We start from the raw sequence: 18,749 nt of genomic DNA on the forward strand, positions 1-18,749 counted from the left end.
CTTACTGGAAGAATTCAAGTTCGGTAAGGTTAAGTTCGTTCCTCCCAACACTAATCCAGCCTATGGATCAGCAAGTCCTTTTGAACTTCAAGAAGCTATAAACCAAAGCACTATTTCAGCGATCCTTCGAAGTGACAGAAGGAACAAACCTTACCCTCTGAGAATTTGGGAGAAATCATTTCCCCATCGTGAACTGCCTGAAGGTCATCGATAAAGCCTGGGATCGAGTCACCAAGGGAACTCTCACTTCCGCTTGGGGAAAGCTGAGGCCTGACTGTGTTCTTGGACGTGATTTTGAGGGAATTGTTGGTGACAATGAGCCGCTGATTGTCGGTGAAATGGTGTCGTTAAGGAAGACTATGGGGCTGGAGGTGAATGATGTGGACATTCACAAGCTGGTGGAAGAACATAGCCAGGAAATGACCACCAATGAACTGATGGACCTGCATCGCGAACAACAGAAGCAGGTTATGAAGGAGATCTCATCCGGGGAAGAGGAGGAGGAAAAGTCAATGGAATCTCTCACTTCAACTGAGATTCGGGAGAAGTGCAAACTGTGAAAAATTTTATAGAAAAACACCACCCGAATAAGGCTATAGCAGTACGAGCAATGAATCAGTTCAATGACAATGCAATATCACATTTTCATGAAAACCTCAAAAAAGAGGCAAAAGCAACAGTCATTGGACAGACTCCTCGTTAATGTTGCACGAAAAGGAAACAATTCCAGTTAGCCAACAGATAGCAGTGATTCCGTTAGTGAAATTTGTGCTACACAGTACTCTTCTTATGTCATCTCTTGTCTCCCTCACACCAACAATGATTCTATTGTAAGGTAAAGTGCACTTTAATTTGTTTCACGTTATATTTTGTTTTAGAAATGGTATGCGAATAAATATTTTTGTATTGTGGACGAATCTTCCGGGTTTCAATTGTTTCTTATAGGAAAACTAGCTTTGATTTACGAGCACTTTGGATTACAAGCATATTTCCGGAACGAATTATGCTCGCAATCCAAGGTTCTGCTGTACACTTCATGACATGACAAGATTAAAAATAATAACTTGTATCAATTCTTACTAAGGGCTGAGAACGAGAACGGGGAAGCTTCCATGTTCTACACGTTAGTTCACAGTAGTTCACAAGAATGGTAATGGGAACCTTGAAGTAAACTTAACCTCAAATTTCACAACGAGCTGGAAGTTGAGAGTATATTAAAAATCCGTGAAGTGTGTGACTTGAAACAACGTGATAATTTCTTATTAAAAATAATTTTTCCTGTAAGGTTAGGTTAGAAGTATTTGACTCATGAACCGAACTTTCAGTTCAGGTTAAATAAAAAATAACAGAGTCATTCTTCACAAGCTGTCACTGATTCAAGAATGGTGGATGCCCAATATGGCGAAATGAATCAGAACGAACGAGGAACCAAGGAACGAGTTGCTGCTGCCATCTCTCGATTCAGCTTTTGATTCACAAACGAGTCGATTCATTTGGTTCATTGAATCATGATTCAATCGTTCAGTGCAATGATTAGTTCATTATGAATCATTCGTTCAGAATCTCCCCATCTCTATATGTGACCCTCTCAGACTAATTCTGATGGTTCCGTCAGCTTCCGCTTCGAACGCTAGCGCTGTACAATGTCTGGTGAGCCATCTGGTGACAAACGAACATACCAGTTCCACTTCTATTATAACGTCTACAGTGTTCTCCCCAGAAATTTTTGTCAGCTGGGTGACAGGAATGAGTAGCCGGGAGGAGAATACTACGTAAAAACTGAACATGCTAAAATTTCAGTTTATTCCTCCTAGCTATTGACAATAATATCAGACAGGTATACATTAACTGCAAAATATAACTATTTTAGTGTTATTATCACGAACACGATATAAGAGTATTTCGAACTTCTAGCGTTCTACTGCTCGCTGTTTGATTTACAAGTTGCTTTACGTAACACCGACTCAGATACGTCTTATGGCGACGATGGGATAGTAAGGAGCTAGGAGTGGGAAGGAAGTGACCGTGGCCTTAATTAAGGTACAGCCCCAACATTTGCCTGGTGTGAAAAAGGGAAACCACGGAAAACCATTTTCAGGGCCGCCGAAAGTGGGGTTCGACTACTGCTCGTTCATAATCATATAGGCCTAACACCGGGGCTTACCACTCGGTTGCTGTGGAGTGCCATACGGGTTTTGCGACGTCATGCGAAGTCGAATGCACGCATGCGAGTCCACGTTAATCCAGACAACTGCTCGAGTACTACACTACGTGACAGTCAAGCTAAACATTTAACCTCCGATGTAATTGAAGCAATTATGCTGATAAAAGTGATATATCGTGTAAATAAACAGTTTTACAGTATGTACAATTTAATTTGGAGCAACCAGTGATTCAAATATGTATAAATAATATGTAATTAGCAATTACCTAGGTTATGTTAGCCGGGCGGCCTGTAAAAACGGCAGGGCGGTGCGCCCCTCAAAAAGGTCCTAGGGAGAACACTGGTCTAAATTCAAACCTCATTGTTTGAGAAGCCTTTCTCGTGAACAGTCGATATTTTCTTCTGAAGACGTAGAGCAAAGTTCTCTGCGAAACGTAAAGAATTTCACCTTAACTCTTTATAAGGCGGTGGGAATTATTTTCCCACCTCGGTTTTTTGCCACTTCTGGGCGCTGGGAGTTTATTTCCCATGTATTGATGTGTGCTGCACTCTTGGGAATGTTTGTGGAACCATTCTGATCTCCTTGGAATCTTTAGTTTCTTTGGAAAACATCTGAAAAGCGATATTGTGCCAGCGCAACGCCTGATGTGAACAAGATTTATGAAGTGAAAATAGGGTAAAAATCGACATTTTATAAGTCTATATACTATTTACATGAATTTTCCTTGTTTACTGTGCATTTTTCTCATTTGGTCTGAGATTATTTACTTCCTTTTACCAACTGAAGAGTTCTGAGATATAAATTTCCTTCACACTGTATGTGGGAATACGCTTCCCCTAGCCCACATAGGTGTCCGAAATATTTTTGCTAAATTAAAAGTGAACTAACTTAACTGAAATTGTGTGCGAAGGTGGGAAATATGTCCCCACTTCTGAATGGCAGACAGCAGGCGGTGGGAAGTATGTTCCTATCTTATTACTCACCTCCTGAGCACTGGATTATTTTTTTCTGTCAAATTGTATTATTTAGCACTTATAGAGCCTGTAAATAAAGTTAGTTAGAAAGGAAAGTGTTTTATTGAGTACTGCCTTATAAAGGGTTAACTTCTTGACACGACCTAAGCCCAAAAGCCTATATCATGTCTAAAGATAAGGAAGATCCACCGCAAAGTTGGGGATAATTTTCTGAGTCTGAGAGTGACCTATTAATGGCAAAAAGTCAAGCTGAAAATGGAAATATACAAAGGAAGAGTGACTTACCAAAACCAGAACACAATTCGCACGTACAATCTTACAGTAAGACGATATGGGGGCCAATGACCTAGGTGTTAGGGACTTTAAAACAACAATCATCATCTTTGCAGTAAGGTGATATTTTTAAAAAGGTTTTTTTTTAGGGGTTTTACGTCGCACCGACACAGATAGGTCTTATGGCGACGATGGGATAGAAAAGGGCCTGGAGCTGGAAGGAACTGGCCGTGGCCTTAATTAAGGTACAGCCCCAGCATTTGCCTCGTGTGAAAATGAGAAACCATCTTCAGGGCTGCCAACAGTGGGATTCGAACGCACTATCTCCCGGATGCAAGCTCACAGCCGCGCGCCTCTACCCGCACGACCAACTCGCCTGGTATTTTTTAAAAAGTACCTCCATTTCTCTTACAAGCTGAAGAGTACAGTGCAAAGTGGTGCAGTATACTGGTAAGTGCTCCGACCAGAATGGATAAAGGGGCACAGCAAGAACAGGGATGAGATAAACATAAGAGCAACATAAAAAGAAATGTGAAGGGGAAACAATCTAATGTTCAAGTCTGCACCTATTCTAGTCTCCTTCTAACTTCCTATCTCCAGCCGACAAAAAATATTCTCCACCAAGCTGTACAAAATATAAAAAAGAGTAAAAAACTTACATAGTCTTGGCTTGCTGCCAAGTATCTCCCCATACATACACTCCATGACGACGTACAAGCACTGCTGTAGTCTGTGGGTATTCTTCAATCACCTGTGCCATCCTGTCCTTCAGATCTGCCTCCCACGGGGTATTCTCAATTATGGGAACAATTAACTCTTCATCATAATTATAGTTACGTCCAAGTTTCTGATTTTTTATTCCCTGTAAATAAAATAGAAAATAATATAAGTTAATTTGTTTATAGTGGTGGGAGAAAGTGATCATATCTTATTCTTTTTTCTTTTTTTTTTTCTGACATCTAGGGCACTGTACTCTTATTTATGGACAGATTCTTCTTTTGCTACTTTTCACTATTTAACTCATTTCTTACACTCATTTTCAATTTTCACAGGGTCACCTTTTCCCTTGCTTTATTAAAAGGGGATTTTTCATTTGTGGGGCTGCTCCATGCTCAATGACTAGCTGGTTCTATTTATAACTGTTATCTACGATGAATGAGAGTCAGAAAGTCTGCAGCTGCAATTGTCATGTAAGTTATTACTAATAATGATAATAAACTCTTAAAACACCTAGAAGGTAAATTTACTCTCCCTTTTCAAGCAAGAAGATGCTGCAAATGCCACCCTTCATCAACTTTGTAGTCATTTGAACAAAGGAATAGAAAATTCCTGTTTGCTGAAAAAGATCTTGAAGTGATTTTGTAGGAGAATGTTCCAAAGCATGGCCAATGTTATCTACAGTTTCTTCTGTGAGTATTATACTTGGCTGCAGATGCTTTCTATCATGAATACTTCCCATTTCACAAAATTTATTTACCGACCTGCAAACTGCATTTCGACTAGGAAACTGAACATCAGGGAAATCTCTTTTTAAACAATCTCCATACAACATGAGTCGATTTTGTCACAGGTGAACAATGTAGTGGAAGTGGAAAATGTTTATTGAAGACTTTATTTGTAAAGTGTGGTAATATGTTTTATTTGTAACGACCTAACCTGTACAGTGTAATATTTGTAACATATGTATTTGTAAATAGTAAATTTCAGTTCTGTACTTACTGGAAGTATCCAGAAATTGTTACATGAATTTTTGAACAAGGTGTATTGCCTTTTGTTGGTTATGTGTTCTAGAAGGCACTTTCTAACTATTCTGGAAATGGAAGATTCATGAACGTGCATATTCGAGAAAATTATTTAAAGTTCGCGACTGTAGTAGGAATTGTGATTGGTGAACCTAGGAGGGGATAGGCGGACTCATGCATTCTGATTGGTTACTCCAAGGCCAGGTTTTTTTTTTTTTTTTGCTAGGGGCTTTACGTCGTGCTGACACAAATAGGTCATATGGCGACGATGGGATAGGAAAGGCCTAGGAGTTGGAAGGAAGCGGCCGTGGCCTTAATTAAGGTACAGCCCCAGCATTTGCCTGGTGTGAAAATGGGAAACCACGGAAAACCATTTTCAGGGCTGCCGATAGTGGGATTCGAACCTACCATCTCCCGGATGCAAGCTCGCAGCCGCGCGCCTTTACGCGCATGGCCATCTTGCCCGGTAGGCCAGGGTATACCCTTATATAGAGTGCGAGGTAGCATTTGGTCATCTTGTTTTGGTCTTGGTCTTGTCTTGGCCTGGTCTGCCTTAGCCTGTCTTGGTCTGACTGAAGTTTTACATCGTGTGCGACGCCTCGCTATCAGGATGGGCCACCTTCGGGTAAGCACTCTTGCATTCCGTTCCGGCTAAAATTTCCATAATGTTCGGTTGCTATTTCGTATAGGAGTCTGCCCTAGCCTAACCAAGATTCGCCAAATTAATTGTTTGTCATAAACAATTAGGTTTTCAGCTAGGCTTGCCTGTTTGTTTTCCTTAATTAAGGTACAGCCCCAGCATTTGCCTGGTGTGAAAATGGGAAACCACGGAAAACCATTTTCAGGGCTGCCGATAGTGGGATTCGAACCTACCATCTCCCGGATGCAAGCTCGCAGCCGCGCGCCTTTACGCGCATGGCCAACTTGCCCGGTAGGCCAGGGTATACCCTTATATAGAGTGCGAGGTAGCATTTGGTCATCTTGTTTTGGTCTTGGTCTTGTCTTGGCCTGGTCTGCCTTAGCCTGTCTTGGTCTGACTGAAGTTTTACATCGTGTGCGACGCCTCGCTATCAGGATGGGCCACCTTCGGGTAAGCACTCTTGCATTCCGTTCCGGCTAAAATTTCCATAATGTTCGGTTGCTATTTCGTATAGGAGTCTGCCCTAGCCTAACCAAGATTCGCCAAATTAATTGTTTGTCATAAACAATTAGGTTTTCAGCTAGGCTTGCCTGTTTGTTTTCGAGGCATTCTCATTTCTTGTTTCGCTAAATATGTAGATTGTAGTTTAATATATTTACCTTGCAGTTTGCCTCTGGTAGTTCAGTGTCTCTTGTACACTAGAGTTTTGGAGAGTACTTTTACTTCACTGTAAATTGCATTGTACAACTGGATTTGTAACTAGATGTATAGTTGGTTTGAAATGTTGAACTTGTACGAAGGTATTATCAAAGAACGAAGCATATAGTTCGTAAGTTGCAAGTTGGCGGATTTTGTTCAGAATGTATTTGTGAAATCCTTTGCTAGATAACATTTTTCAAATTTAAGGATCATGATTGATATATTTCGGAATCTGCAATCTAAGCCATGTCCATGCCCTTGGTAGGTCCTACCTGCTTCCACCTTCCTGGTTTATTGTCCACTAGTTGGCCCTACTGATTTTTTTTACGTATGTTGTTGTCGGTGGAGATCCGCATAGTTCCAGCGGATGTTCAACTGTGTGTGAAGCTTTTTTGGGTACTGTGTAATGGCACCTCCCGCCCTTATTGTGTTCAGTGCTTTGTTTTGTGTAACCACTGTAGTAAAGGTAACAGATTTTGTACGCATGTACAATTCGTAAATAAATAGTCACTGGGGAATAGTTTTGTTTGGCAGTGGTTTAACTTCGCACTAACACATCAAAGGTTTTCGGTGAAAGAAGGATGAGAAAGGGATAGGACTGGGAAGGTAGCGGCCACGACCTTGATTAAAGTACAGCCACCGCATTTGCCTGGTGTGAAATTGGGAAACTACTCAGACAACAATCCTCATTTCCCCAGACACCACACAAGTTGTTGATTTAGTATCCGCCCAAACAGCCTACACAGACAATTAGTACGACAAATAGGCCTGAAACCTCCTGCATACTTAGGGTCTTTGTTAGACTTGAGATGAAATACTATTTCCTCTTGCCAATGACAAGTAAAGTTACCCTTCATCCAGATTCAGTTGAACACTCTTGGAAAGTGTGACCAGGGTGCTGGTGGACCGCGTCCTTACGAAGCGCCAAGCTCTCTGGAGTTTCTACTCTGTGAAGGGCATGTTATAACGCTATGAAGAACAAGTAGCAAAACATAGACGATGACACCGGGCGAGCTGGCAGTGCGGTTAGTGGCGCGCAGCTATGAGCTTGCATTCGGGAGATAGTGGATTTGAACCCCACTGCCGGCAGTCCTGAAGATGGTTTTTTATAGTTTCCCATTTTCACATCAAGAAAATGCTGGCGTTGTACCTTAATTAACCTCATGCCACACTTTGACGGAATATTATGTCCAACAAGTGAAAGGTCTAATGGAAACAAGAGAGGTCCACCTATTCAATACCATATAAAGTTATAAGAAAAATTATAACATTTTATTATACTCGGTACCGGTTTCGATGCTGGTGTGCATCATCATCAGCCAAATATAAAAAAAATATACATAGACAAAGTTACAATAAACAATGCATAAAGTACATACAAATTTTACAGAACTGGCAAGACCTAATTAAAAACGGGATCCATAAACATTAACCTATGACTTAAACTTAAAAAATAGCACCAACTGTCTTAAAATTATGTGAAACAAAAAACGAAACAAAAATTAAAAACTTCAAAAATGTATCCACAGACTGGAATCTAAAATGAATGATGATGAAAAAATTATAGTCATGGTGTTTCTCTAATGGTGGTAATAATTACAGGAAATGTAGACCTATCGTATGTCGCACACAATGGCAATCACAGGTAACACAAACCCACGGTGTTTCGCATATAAGGGTACTACTCACAAGCAACGCACACCCATGGTTTAACACACATAGTGGTACTTACCATGGGCGCCAGCCAAACTCATGGTTTTTCTCACATATTGGTACTAATCACAGGCAACGTACACCCAGGGTGTTTCTCGTAAAGTGGTACTACGCATTGGTAGCGCAGATCCATTCTGAACCCAGGGAAACCAACACATTCCACCACAGCGTTACGGCACATGGACATTAGTCCGCGTAGCCAAATGCCCGCTCCCCCGCTTCGGTGGAATACACATGATCATAGACCCTACTAACCACAGTACCGTGGTGTTCCTTACATAAAGGCACTGCTCATTGGTAACGTAGATCCCTGGTGTTCCTCACATGGTGGTACTAACTGCAAGTAACATTGACCCATGGTGTTCCTCACGTTATGGTACTAAGGACAAGTAGTTTCATGGTTCTAATGTCATCATCCTTTAGTTGCCCCTTTTAGTCGCCTCTTACGACAGGCATGGGATACCGCAGATGTATTCTTCATCTCTGTCCCCCACCCTCAAGGGATTGTGTGTTTGGCCCGCGAGAGCTATTTTATTTCGTTCAAGTCTGCCAGCAAGCTGGTTAGGACCCCCCTATCCGCCACCTGGGAGTATCACCTCGCCCCCTACTACGCCAGTGCAGTAGGTTCATGCGGGAAGTAGTTTTACAGCAAGTACACTTTCTGATAAGCTCGAGGCAATAGCCACTGTGATGTAATGGACTAAGTACGGAGATGGTACCATGCCTCTGTTTGGGTGGTGGGTTTGAAACTTACTGTAATAAAATAATTTCATTTGTATCATGAGCTTCTATGATTAAACACAAGGCCAATCATGTGGTATTCAACAAACAGCATGCAACGTTTGCACAGAAATAAAGACATGCAACATCGGACCCTCCTGATGTGTCACAGGGCGGACGGCGTGGAGCACAGTGTTCCTTGACCTTCCATTGCCTCATGCCATGGATTGTAGCTTAATATTACTCCTGAATGGATGTGATAACCCAAAGCTACTGAGCACGAATTGTTTGCTAATATCTAGTAGTGGATTAGGTGTATCTATCAGTGTATTGGATACACTGACCACAGAACGTGCAACTGGTTAGCGCAGCTAGAATAGGCATGGACCAATATGCCAAGTTATGAGGTTAACTAGAATATGAAAGCGATCACTATGAAAACCAAAAACACCTGGTGAAAGAGAATTGGATTTTGAACTGTACTGTACGCAAAAAATTTGTTTACATTTTTCATGGCAATAGTAAACGTGAGCCAAGACTGAATAATGATCCTTGTTTACAGGCCTTATTGCAGAAAAGGTTGGTGATGCACAGGTCGTCACTGAACATGAGGAGACAATAGTTTTGCCTGACAACAATGCTATTAAAAATGATAATTTGCAATATCCGACACTGAAAGTGAAAAATATGCTACCACAACACCTGCAATAAGTTTCACATTATAAAAAAAAAAAAAAAAAAAAAAAAGGCAGTTCATTACTGGCTGAACTGTCGTTCAGCACCAATTAAAAAAGCTACGGCACCAGTCGGACCTTTCTAGATGGAAGCTACAAGTAGAATCACGTGACACAAAGGCTGAAAGACTGAAATTTATCACCAAAGAAACATTTGAACAACAAACAACAAAAAACGTCCATGACGTACACATTAGAAAATCGGCTCTGAAGAATGCTTGGCATATTCATAACAATCTCTTCGCGTTTCAACTTTCCGGGTATGAAAGTTTAAAAATAAATTCAACACTGGTTCCCGGAAAGTTACGAAATTTGTAACCAAACGTTACACAGCCGATCAGCGTGACCTTGCGTTGAACGCAACAATTTTTGTAGAAGAGGTATCTGAATTAATAAACACTGACTCTCCAAAGCGTGTTTTTAACACAAATCAAAGCGGATTTAACGAAGAGTTCCATACTGGACATATGCTACATTTTATCGCAGAAGCACAATCTTTGAACTCATTAACACACAGCTATACAATTCAGCTTGTAATTTGTGCTGATGGAGAACTGTTACCTAAACTGTTAGCTGTGTTAAAAGAAAAGGATTGTGAATTTGGCCCTATTGTTAAAAAATAGTTTTACGGCAGATAATATATTTGTTTTGCCTTCAACTTCCGGGAAGTTAACAAAAATTTACTTCAAAAGTGGTTACAACACGTGTAATATTTTCAAAACGTACCAGACGACAGTGTTTTACTCTTGGATTCGTGGACAGTACAAAGTGAAGCATATATATCAGTCTCAGAACCCGCCAACAAAACTATTATTGTTAAAACTATTCCCCAGGGAAGTGGAATGATTCAGCCGTTAGATGTGCTTGGTTTCCGGTTAAGGAAACAATTTGCTCATTTTTTAATGACCTGATTGTGTTATGCAATTTTGATATTAATATTCATTTGCACAATATTTCAAAAACCCAATCATTGACCCACAACCAACTATCTTCTCTGCAGTTTTGTAGCATCTGGATGTACAGTTGATAGAAATCTGGTTATGTTGAAACACAACCCTCTTGCTTTGTGAACCCCATTCAGTTTTGTTTCAAGGATGGTGCTTTCCAAAATACTTGCGATATGTGTACAAAAGAAAGTGTTGCAAGGTGCGTGTGGTGCAAGCAGTCTCTTTGCATTGACCACTTTTTTGTAAGCATCCACTATTGCAAGAATTACAAAGAGTAAATGAAGAAAGATCAGTTCATTTATTTACAGTGTGACCAAGAGCAAAACATCAAATTGTGTTGCACGTTATACCCACATCTTCAAAAACAAACGACCATTGCACATCTTTCTTCAAATCTGCTGTACACACCTTCGATATGTCTACAGAAAAGAATCAATTTCACCAGCTTGTCACTCCTTTCGGTTCTGGAAGTGACCAGGAACTTACAAAAGCTGGAACCCATCTTTTTTCCACATTGTGCTTATTCCTAGGGGGTTCCCCTCCCCCTCCCCACCTCCACCGCCCTGGGAATCAAATGTTGAAGATTTGGGTGGCAAACCACCCTGGACAGGTTTCGGTATTTTCAAAGCCATTTCCAAAAATATTCTCTCCGAATGCCACACACCAATCAAGTGCAGATTCTACAGCTGCCATGCAGCCAATGAAATCCCTGCCTGGCTTAGAAGGTACTGAGGTATTGTCCAAGGTTCAATATTAAAGGATGCCATGCACAAGGAAAGACAGAGTGAAAAATAAAAATGTTAGGAAGGACATGGGAGTACAAATGTAGAATGACAGAACTGAGAAATTTGGCAGCGAATCACAACGTATTATGACACATCACTGATGGCAGAACATGTGCTATTTCATTATAATTCAACACATCAACAGCTCTATTTGGCCTCTATATATATATTTCATTATTTACAAGTGAATACTAAACACTGGACATATCTGAACTTCAGGAACATGTGACTTTTCATCCTGTATGACTAATTGTTCTCATAGGTAATAAATTTCACATTAATCTGTACTGAAGAGCAATATAATGTAAAACAAAAGCTAAAGGTTTCCACTGTTTCTTGTAACCTAAAAAAAAGTTAAATATATTTGTTGAAACTAGTTTCGGTCTTACCAGAGACCATCATCAGTCAAAATCAAAGTTAAGGCAAGACATGAATATAGATAAAATTTATGAAGCATGCAAGATTCATAATGGAAAAAAATGAACACCTCAAGACTTTCCCATCAATATAATTTTGTCCACACTTGTTTCAGATGAGCCGAGTTCTACAGGGTCTTTTTTTGGCTCACTCCGCACCACTCAGAGCACGGCATGGCTGGCGCAATGACACTCCATTGCTAGCCATAATAATGTGCGGTTTCCTCCCCACTACTCACAGCAATTCACACTTATAGAAATCCATTTCTAGTGAAACTATTAGTCTAAAACCTACCTGGCATTACATTTGAAGTTCAAAATGTTGTTCCTCAGCTGTCAAACACGCCTGGCACCTCGTAAATAGGTTTGCAGACACTCGGCGAATCTCAGCCCGTGTGATGTTCGAAATAGTGTAATTTTCTCTTGTAGTTCTTCTCTTGTGTGAGGGTTGTTCACATACACTTTTCCCTTCAGCATCCCCCACAGGTAATAATCACAGGGGTTTAAATCAGGAGATCTATAGAGCATTCCAACCTTAAATTGCAGTACAGCGTAGATGGAGCGCGCTGTTGTGAAATCGACTCGTGAAGATCACGCTCGAGTGTGACTCAAACAGGGCATCATAGTTCCACATTTTTTGTTTGTAATTTTGTAATTTTAAGTTCATTCATTCATAATATTTGTAGGATGGTAAAATAAATACAACATACCTTAATCACTGGCGTTGCTCTCAGACATTGGACGTACACCTTCTATCATTTCTGCAAGGCCTGATGTTCTTGCTTTGGATGAACCGGGTTTGGGAGATGAACTTGAGGATGATCAGGACAATGAAGAAAGTCGTATTAAAAACTTTTCATCGTCGACATCATCCTGTAATTCGTCTGCTTTCCACAAATCTCTTTCATTTTTCTTTACTTCGTTCACGCAATCTGCTCAATTGTCTTACATTTTTATGGCATAAAAATGTTAGTTCAGCATTTGGAACAAAACCATGTTCATTACCTGCGTGGACTAAGGCAAATCATGGTCCTCGGCTTTTCGGTGGCTTAAGTCCCAAACTCATCCCTTCAATGGCTGCCTGCCATGCACTTTTCACTGTCGTATCCTTCCATTCTTTTGTCACTGTCTGGCCAATATTTACACACGATTCATCTGTGTAAATTATAGCTTTATTTTGTGCCCTCAAACATTTTATCTCCCTGAGATATCTGTGCCTCCAATTAATAATTTTATCGGTTTCAATGAAAGCTGCTTTATTATCCCGTCTTAAATAACGGAAGCCTATATCGTGTAAGAAGCGATACAACGTAGGTTTGGAAAATCGTGGCAAAGAATCTTCTCCATTTACCCGACTCAAAATCATGTTCAATGTCGGTGGTATGTTAGCAAATAAAAGAGAGTGAACCACCCGACGCACTCCACTTCGCACAATTTCATATTTAATTTTCCTTGCATTTTTCTGCCGTCCTTCTCTCTCTCTCTTTTTTTTTTTTTTTTTTTTGGCGGGAGTTCGCAAAGGACCATGTGTGTGTTCCTCCCTTATAGCATAGATTGTTCTTTCAGAACAACCTGTTTCACTGACTACGCTGCTCATATTCATAGTCTTTAAAAAAATCCAGGACACTCATTATAATATTGCGTTCTTTTCCCCCGAGTTTACGTACGGAACATTTCATTTTAATTTGACAATCCATTGTAAATCCTTCTGCACTTTTTTCTTCGAGCTAAGAACCCCACGCACGAGCACGAATTGACAACTACACAGACTACACAAACACAACAAACACAATCCACTTGTCCTCAAGAGCTATACATTTATCACTGATCTTGTCCGGCTCCATGGCTAAATGGTTAGCGTGCTGACCTTTGGTCCAGGGGGCCCCGGCTTCGATTCCTGGCCGGGTTGGGGATTTTAACCTTCATCGGTTAATTCCAATGGCTCAGGGGCTGGGTGTGTGTGCCATCTTCAGCATTAGAATTCATAACAGGTAGGGCCCCATTCTTATAGACGTGTAGGTCGCCTATGCGGCGTCAACTTGAAAGACCTGCACTCGGTCTCTTCGGAGGTCACACGCTATTAAATATTATATATATAACTGATCTTTATTTAATCAATCTTATAATACTGCACACGGCTGTCAGTATATTTAAAAGCTCAGCCAGCCGAGTCACTCGTGAAACGTAATCATACAAGACGTTCTCCCTCTCATAAATTAAGAGAGATAACGAGATAAGGACTTGAGGTATGATTTAAAAATAACTTCCATATCCGAAGACCATTTGCTTTGGTTTGCTTTAACCACGCCATGATCCTTCTGCACTTTTTTTTTTTTTCAAAATTAGACCCCACGCCCGAGCACGAACTCATGAACCACACAAACGAAATACACTTGTCCACAAGAATTGTACATGTCACTTATATGTATTTAATCACTACTATACATACTACTGACGAAATGAGCACTGCACTGCATGCGACTGTCTGGAAACGTTAAAAGCGCATGTTCGGGAGATCACTACCAGTACTTCAGCCAGATAGACAGACAGACAGACAGACAGACAGACAGACAGACAGACAGACAGACAGACAGACAGACAGACAGACAGACGAGTCACGCGCGAAACCAAAATTCAGGGAGATATTCTTCCTGTCACAAATTAAGAACTAAGCAAGATAAGAACTTCGGGATTGTTTTAAAAATAACTTCCATATCTGAAGACCATTTGCCTCGCTTTGACCCCCCCATGCAAATTCAATAGGAAAGACGCTGGCCAGCGACTGACTTTTTCGTGCCTGCACATAAAATTCCCTGAACATGACTGAAAATAAACGCATATACTGCATTTTATTATCATTTAAATTTTAAAATAAACTTATCTACATCGAGCTGAAATGCTTCTTTACCAGCAGTGAAAAAATTAGGAAAATAATGAATATAAAATAGGAGTTATGATATGATAAGTTCTATGCAATGAAGATTTTGCATTTGGCGAAACTTTCCATTATATTACCATTTTCACACTAAATTATTTTTAAAATTTTTTTTTGTTAACGGCATCAAATGCGCCTTGAAATTCTGTACATAACACTATATTCACCCATTTTAACCGATAACATTCTGATTTACAGATATTTGGTAAACTCGTTGCATTAGAGTAGGACAGCGCTACCCGCAAAACATGGGAGAAGGAAAGAGACGGAATTGTCCCATTACTGCTGTACTGCAATTTTTTTTTAATTTTTTATTTTTTTTCTAGGGGCTTTACATTGCACCGACACAGATAGGTCTTATGGCGACGATGGGATAAGAAAGGCCTAGGAGTTGGAAGGAAGCGGCCGTGGCCTTAATTAAGGTACAGCCCCAGCATTTGCCTGGTGTGAAAATGGGAAACCACGGAAAACCATTTTCAGGGCTGCCGATAGTGGGATTCGAACCTACTATCTCCCGGATGCAAGCTCACAGCCGCGTGCCTCTACGCGCACGGCCAACTCGCCCGGTGTACTGCAATTTAAGGTTGGAACGCTCTATAGGGGGAGGGGGGATAATTAACCACACAATCTTCGAAAACTTCCTGCATTACCACCATAGACCAATTTGCAGTATGTGCCGTCGCATTATCTTGCATGAAGTAACCATTACCCTTTTCTACTTCCGTCAGCTCTTGAAAGAATAGTCTGAGAATGAGGTCTATATATCGACCAGCATTTATTGTTTCACAGAAAAATATAGGTCCTATAATTCTGCGAGCACTTATTCAGCACCAAACTCCTATCTTTACATCATGAAGTGTACGGACATGCAGGTGGTGGGGATCTTCTGCACACCAGTACCAACTGTTTTGACTATTTACATAGCCACTTAATTAAGTGTAGCCATGCTTCATCACTATAAAATAAAAGTTCTGGGTCAACATAACCATCATGAATTGACTGAAGCAACCAGTTACAATACCGAACCAGAGCGAAACTGCCAAGTCCTCTTAAATATTGAGCAGGGATGGGTTTGTACGGTTTTGCTTTTAACAGTTTTGTTGCTTTGTAGGCAGAAGATAATGACACATTAGCTTGTACGGCTAGACGTGACAGGGATTTTGTTGGAGTTCTTTCCAAGAGAGCTCCTATTTTGTCAAGCTTTTCCTCTGTTAAAACAGTTTGTCTCCTGCGTGATTTCTAGTTAAGAATGGACCTGGTGGTGCGGAACTTCTTTACTAATTTATGTACTGTACTCCTACAGGGAGGGCGGATGCCAGGAAATTTGTGAATGAATCGAAAGCGAAACTCTGTATAAGAGGAATGCTTCACATAGCACAACACAATGAATACGCACTGTTCTACTGTATACATCACTCGTTAAACACAAAATGACTTCAGTATTCCTACAGGAACTACGCTATTTTAAAGCGAACACACTGAATATGCTACCAATACCACAGATTTTGAATTAAACTATTGCTGTGAAGCAATGGTTATCACTTCCATACTGCATAAGATCATTTTAGCCGGTCATGAGGCAATATATCTCTCAGCAAATGAGTCACCCCGCCGCGCTATCACCTTCCGTGCATGTTCCCCTGACACACGGAGCAAGCCAAGAAAAAAAAAAGTACCCTATAGAAGATTCCTCAAGTGCTGGTATTTTAGTATTTCACCTGGTCTCACCTGGTCTTCTGTCAAGTGCAGTCTTCATATTGGAGGAAAGCTAAGAGCTTGCACAGGACATGTGATGAGCGTTTTTTCAAATCTTTACTAGGGGCCAATGACCTTAGATGTCCTTTAAACAGCAAGCATCATCATCATCATCATCAATTTTTACTTGTCTTGCATTGAATTTCATGCTTGTTCAACGCACCCATAGCTGACTTTAGCCCTCTTCAGAAACTCTGAACTACATTTGTGCTCAAAGCACTTGCGTTGCTAAACTGATTTTAAGGTTTGTTCAGACAGCAAGGATCTGAACTGTGTTTTTGTCTTTGTGACACTTTCACATTCTGCATTGCTATGTGGAATTGATAAAATAGCAAGCATCACCTTAGAGAATATGACATCTTTACGTACGCTATCAGCTGATTTTATCTGACCTACCAATGCCCACTGAACATCACTTTTTCCTTTTACCAGGTCTGTTTCTTCGAGCTGAAAGTTACAGAACTGGGAGTGCAGAATAGCAGTTTCTTTATCTAAATGTTCTGTTTCACTAGTCAGAATGTTCGGAAACTTGTTAATGAAAAATCTCAGGCTAGAAAATTATACCTTACTTATAGCAGAAATATTCGTAACTTCTGCATTATTTAAAACATCTCTGAATAGAAATTTGTGTACCATGTAGTCACATGATGAAGAGAAACATCTTCTAACAGACTTAAAGAATATGCACTTTTCCTCAGACTTCGAAGTGTTCACCAAAACAAACGCAGAGTTCCCTATCATCAGATTACAATCATCTTTTTGATTTGCTGGAGTATGATAATCTACATCAAGGAGAGAGGAAGAGCTTTTAATAACGTGTGGTTTCTTCAATAGTTCCTCCAAAACTGATTTCAATAAGTGGATGTGCAGCATACTTCACTGAAGAGCTGCATTTAGATTCTCAAAGATATCTATAAAACTTGAGAGAAAAAGGCAAAAAGATTTATGTAAATTTGATGGAAGGAACATGAACAGTCGTTCTTCACGTGACAAAACATGGCTCTTAGCGTCATCAGTAGCTTCATTCTTTTGTGTGAGAGAGAGAGAGAGAGAGAGAAACTGATGACTGGGTTTTCCTTTTAACTGAGGAGTGTGGTTAAATGTCATGACAATGCTTCACCTTTTCAGACAAACAAGACACATCTGCACTTAGACTGTGCTTAGGAATTTTGTCTTCCAAGTTCCAATCTGAGAATCCTTACTCACAATTTCACTCCTGAATAAAGTAACCAAAGGGTCCTGCTACAGCAAAATCTTATCTAAACACTTTCTTAGTGATAACCATCAAGTAGGCACATGCTTCAGAATTTTCCTGATCTCTGTGTTGTGTAAAGTCTGAAATTCTCTGAACTTTTCTTTCCTCTTTGCATTCCTTTCCAGACAATAAAATATATCAATTATACTTTGATCTACATTTACAGGCAAGCACGCTGTACCCTTCTCTGCAGCAAGATTAAGTAGGTGAAAAGAGCAGCCTACAATGATTAAGTTTCTATTTTCCATCTTCAAACATCCTGCCACACCATTCTTTAATCCTACCATTACTGGAGCATTATCAGCACAAAGAGCTAGCCAGTTTTTTTTTTTTTTTAACAGAATGAGGAATTCCTGAAAAGTTGAGATCAAAAGATTGGCAATGTTAGTTCCAGTAGCACCCCTTCTAAATTAGGCACAGAGAGTAGACAACTCTGAATTTCATTGAGTTCAGGCATAAAAAATGTTACAACAATAGGATATATTTTCAAGTCACTTTTATTGCTACCATCAGTAGCAACAGAAAATGTATTCACCTGCAAATGTGATACAATTTTCGCCCTTTCTTCCATACGCATTTCTGTAATGATAGCCGCTGTTTTCATTCTAGCACACCCACATAGTTTAGCGATTTCTGAATCAGGGAACATTTTACAAAACAAAGGCCCCGTGTGGTCGGCACAATTTACAGGCAAGTTATATTCTACGATAAATGATGTAAATAAAGCCCCGGCATTTGTCACAGGATTTAAATCTTGGTTTTTACATGAGAAGTTCAGTTTCTGGTTTCTTTCTACACAATGGACTCTCCCCTTATGTTTTTTCTTTTGCACATGTTTGAGTATATCACACTTCCCGCCACGCGTAACTGAAAAATCATACCTACATATAGTACAGAATGTGAACGTTGGTTCCTTCCTGGATTCACTGAAACACGGAAATTCTTCCCTATAAGCACTTTTAAATACTGCATCATATTTCTTTTTGTTACATTTTG

The 18,749-nt window shown here is 40.1% G+C and overlaps 1 protein-coding gene across 1 annotated transcript in view; it reads right to left on the reverse strand.

Annotated features, from left to right (window-relative positions):
* The window catches only part of LOC136867219 (methylthioribulose-1-phosphate dehydratase), a 40,931-nt gene that overhangs the window by 11,455 nt on the left and 10,727 nt on the right, over window positions 1-18,749 (reverse strand). The window contains exon 5 of the mRNA XM_067144356.2: window positions 4,072-4,274. Within this exon, the coding sequence (XP_067000457.2) occupies window positions 4,072-4,274 (203 nt within the window). The remainder of the gene's footprint in view (window positions 1-4,071; window positions 4,275-18,749) is intronic.

The sequence above is a fragment of the Anabrus simplex genome, chromosome 3 (genome assembly GCF_040414725.1).
Source record: "Anabrus simplex isolate iqAnaSimp1 chromosome 3, ASM4041472v1, whole genome shotgun sequence".
NCBI lineage: Eukaryota > Metazoa > Arthropoda > Insecta > Orthoptera > Tettigoniidae > Anabrus > Anabrus simplex.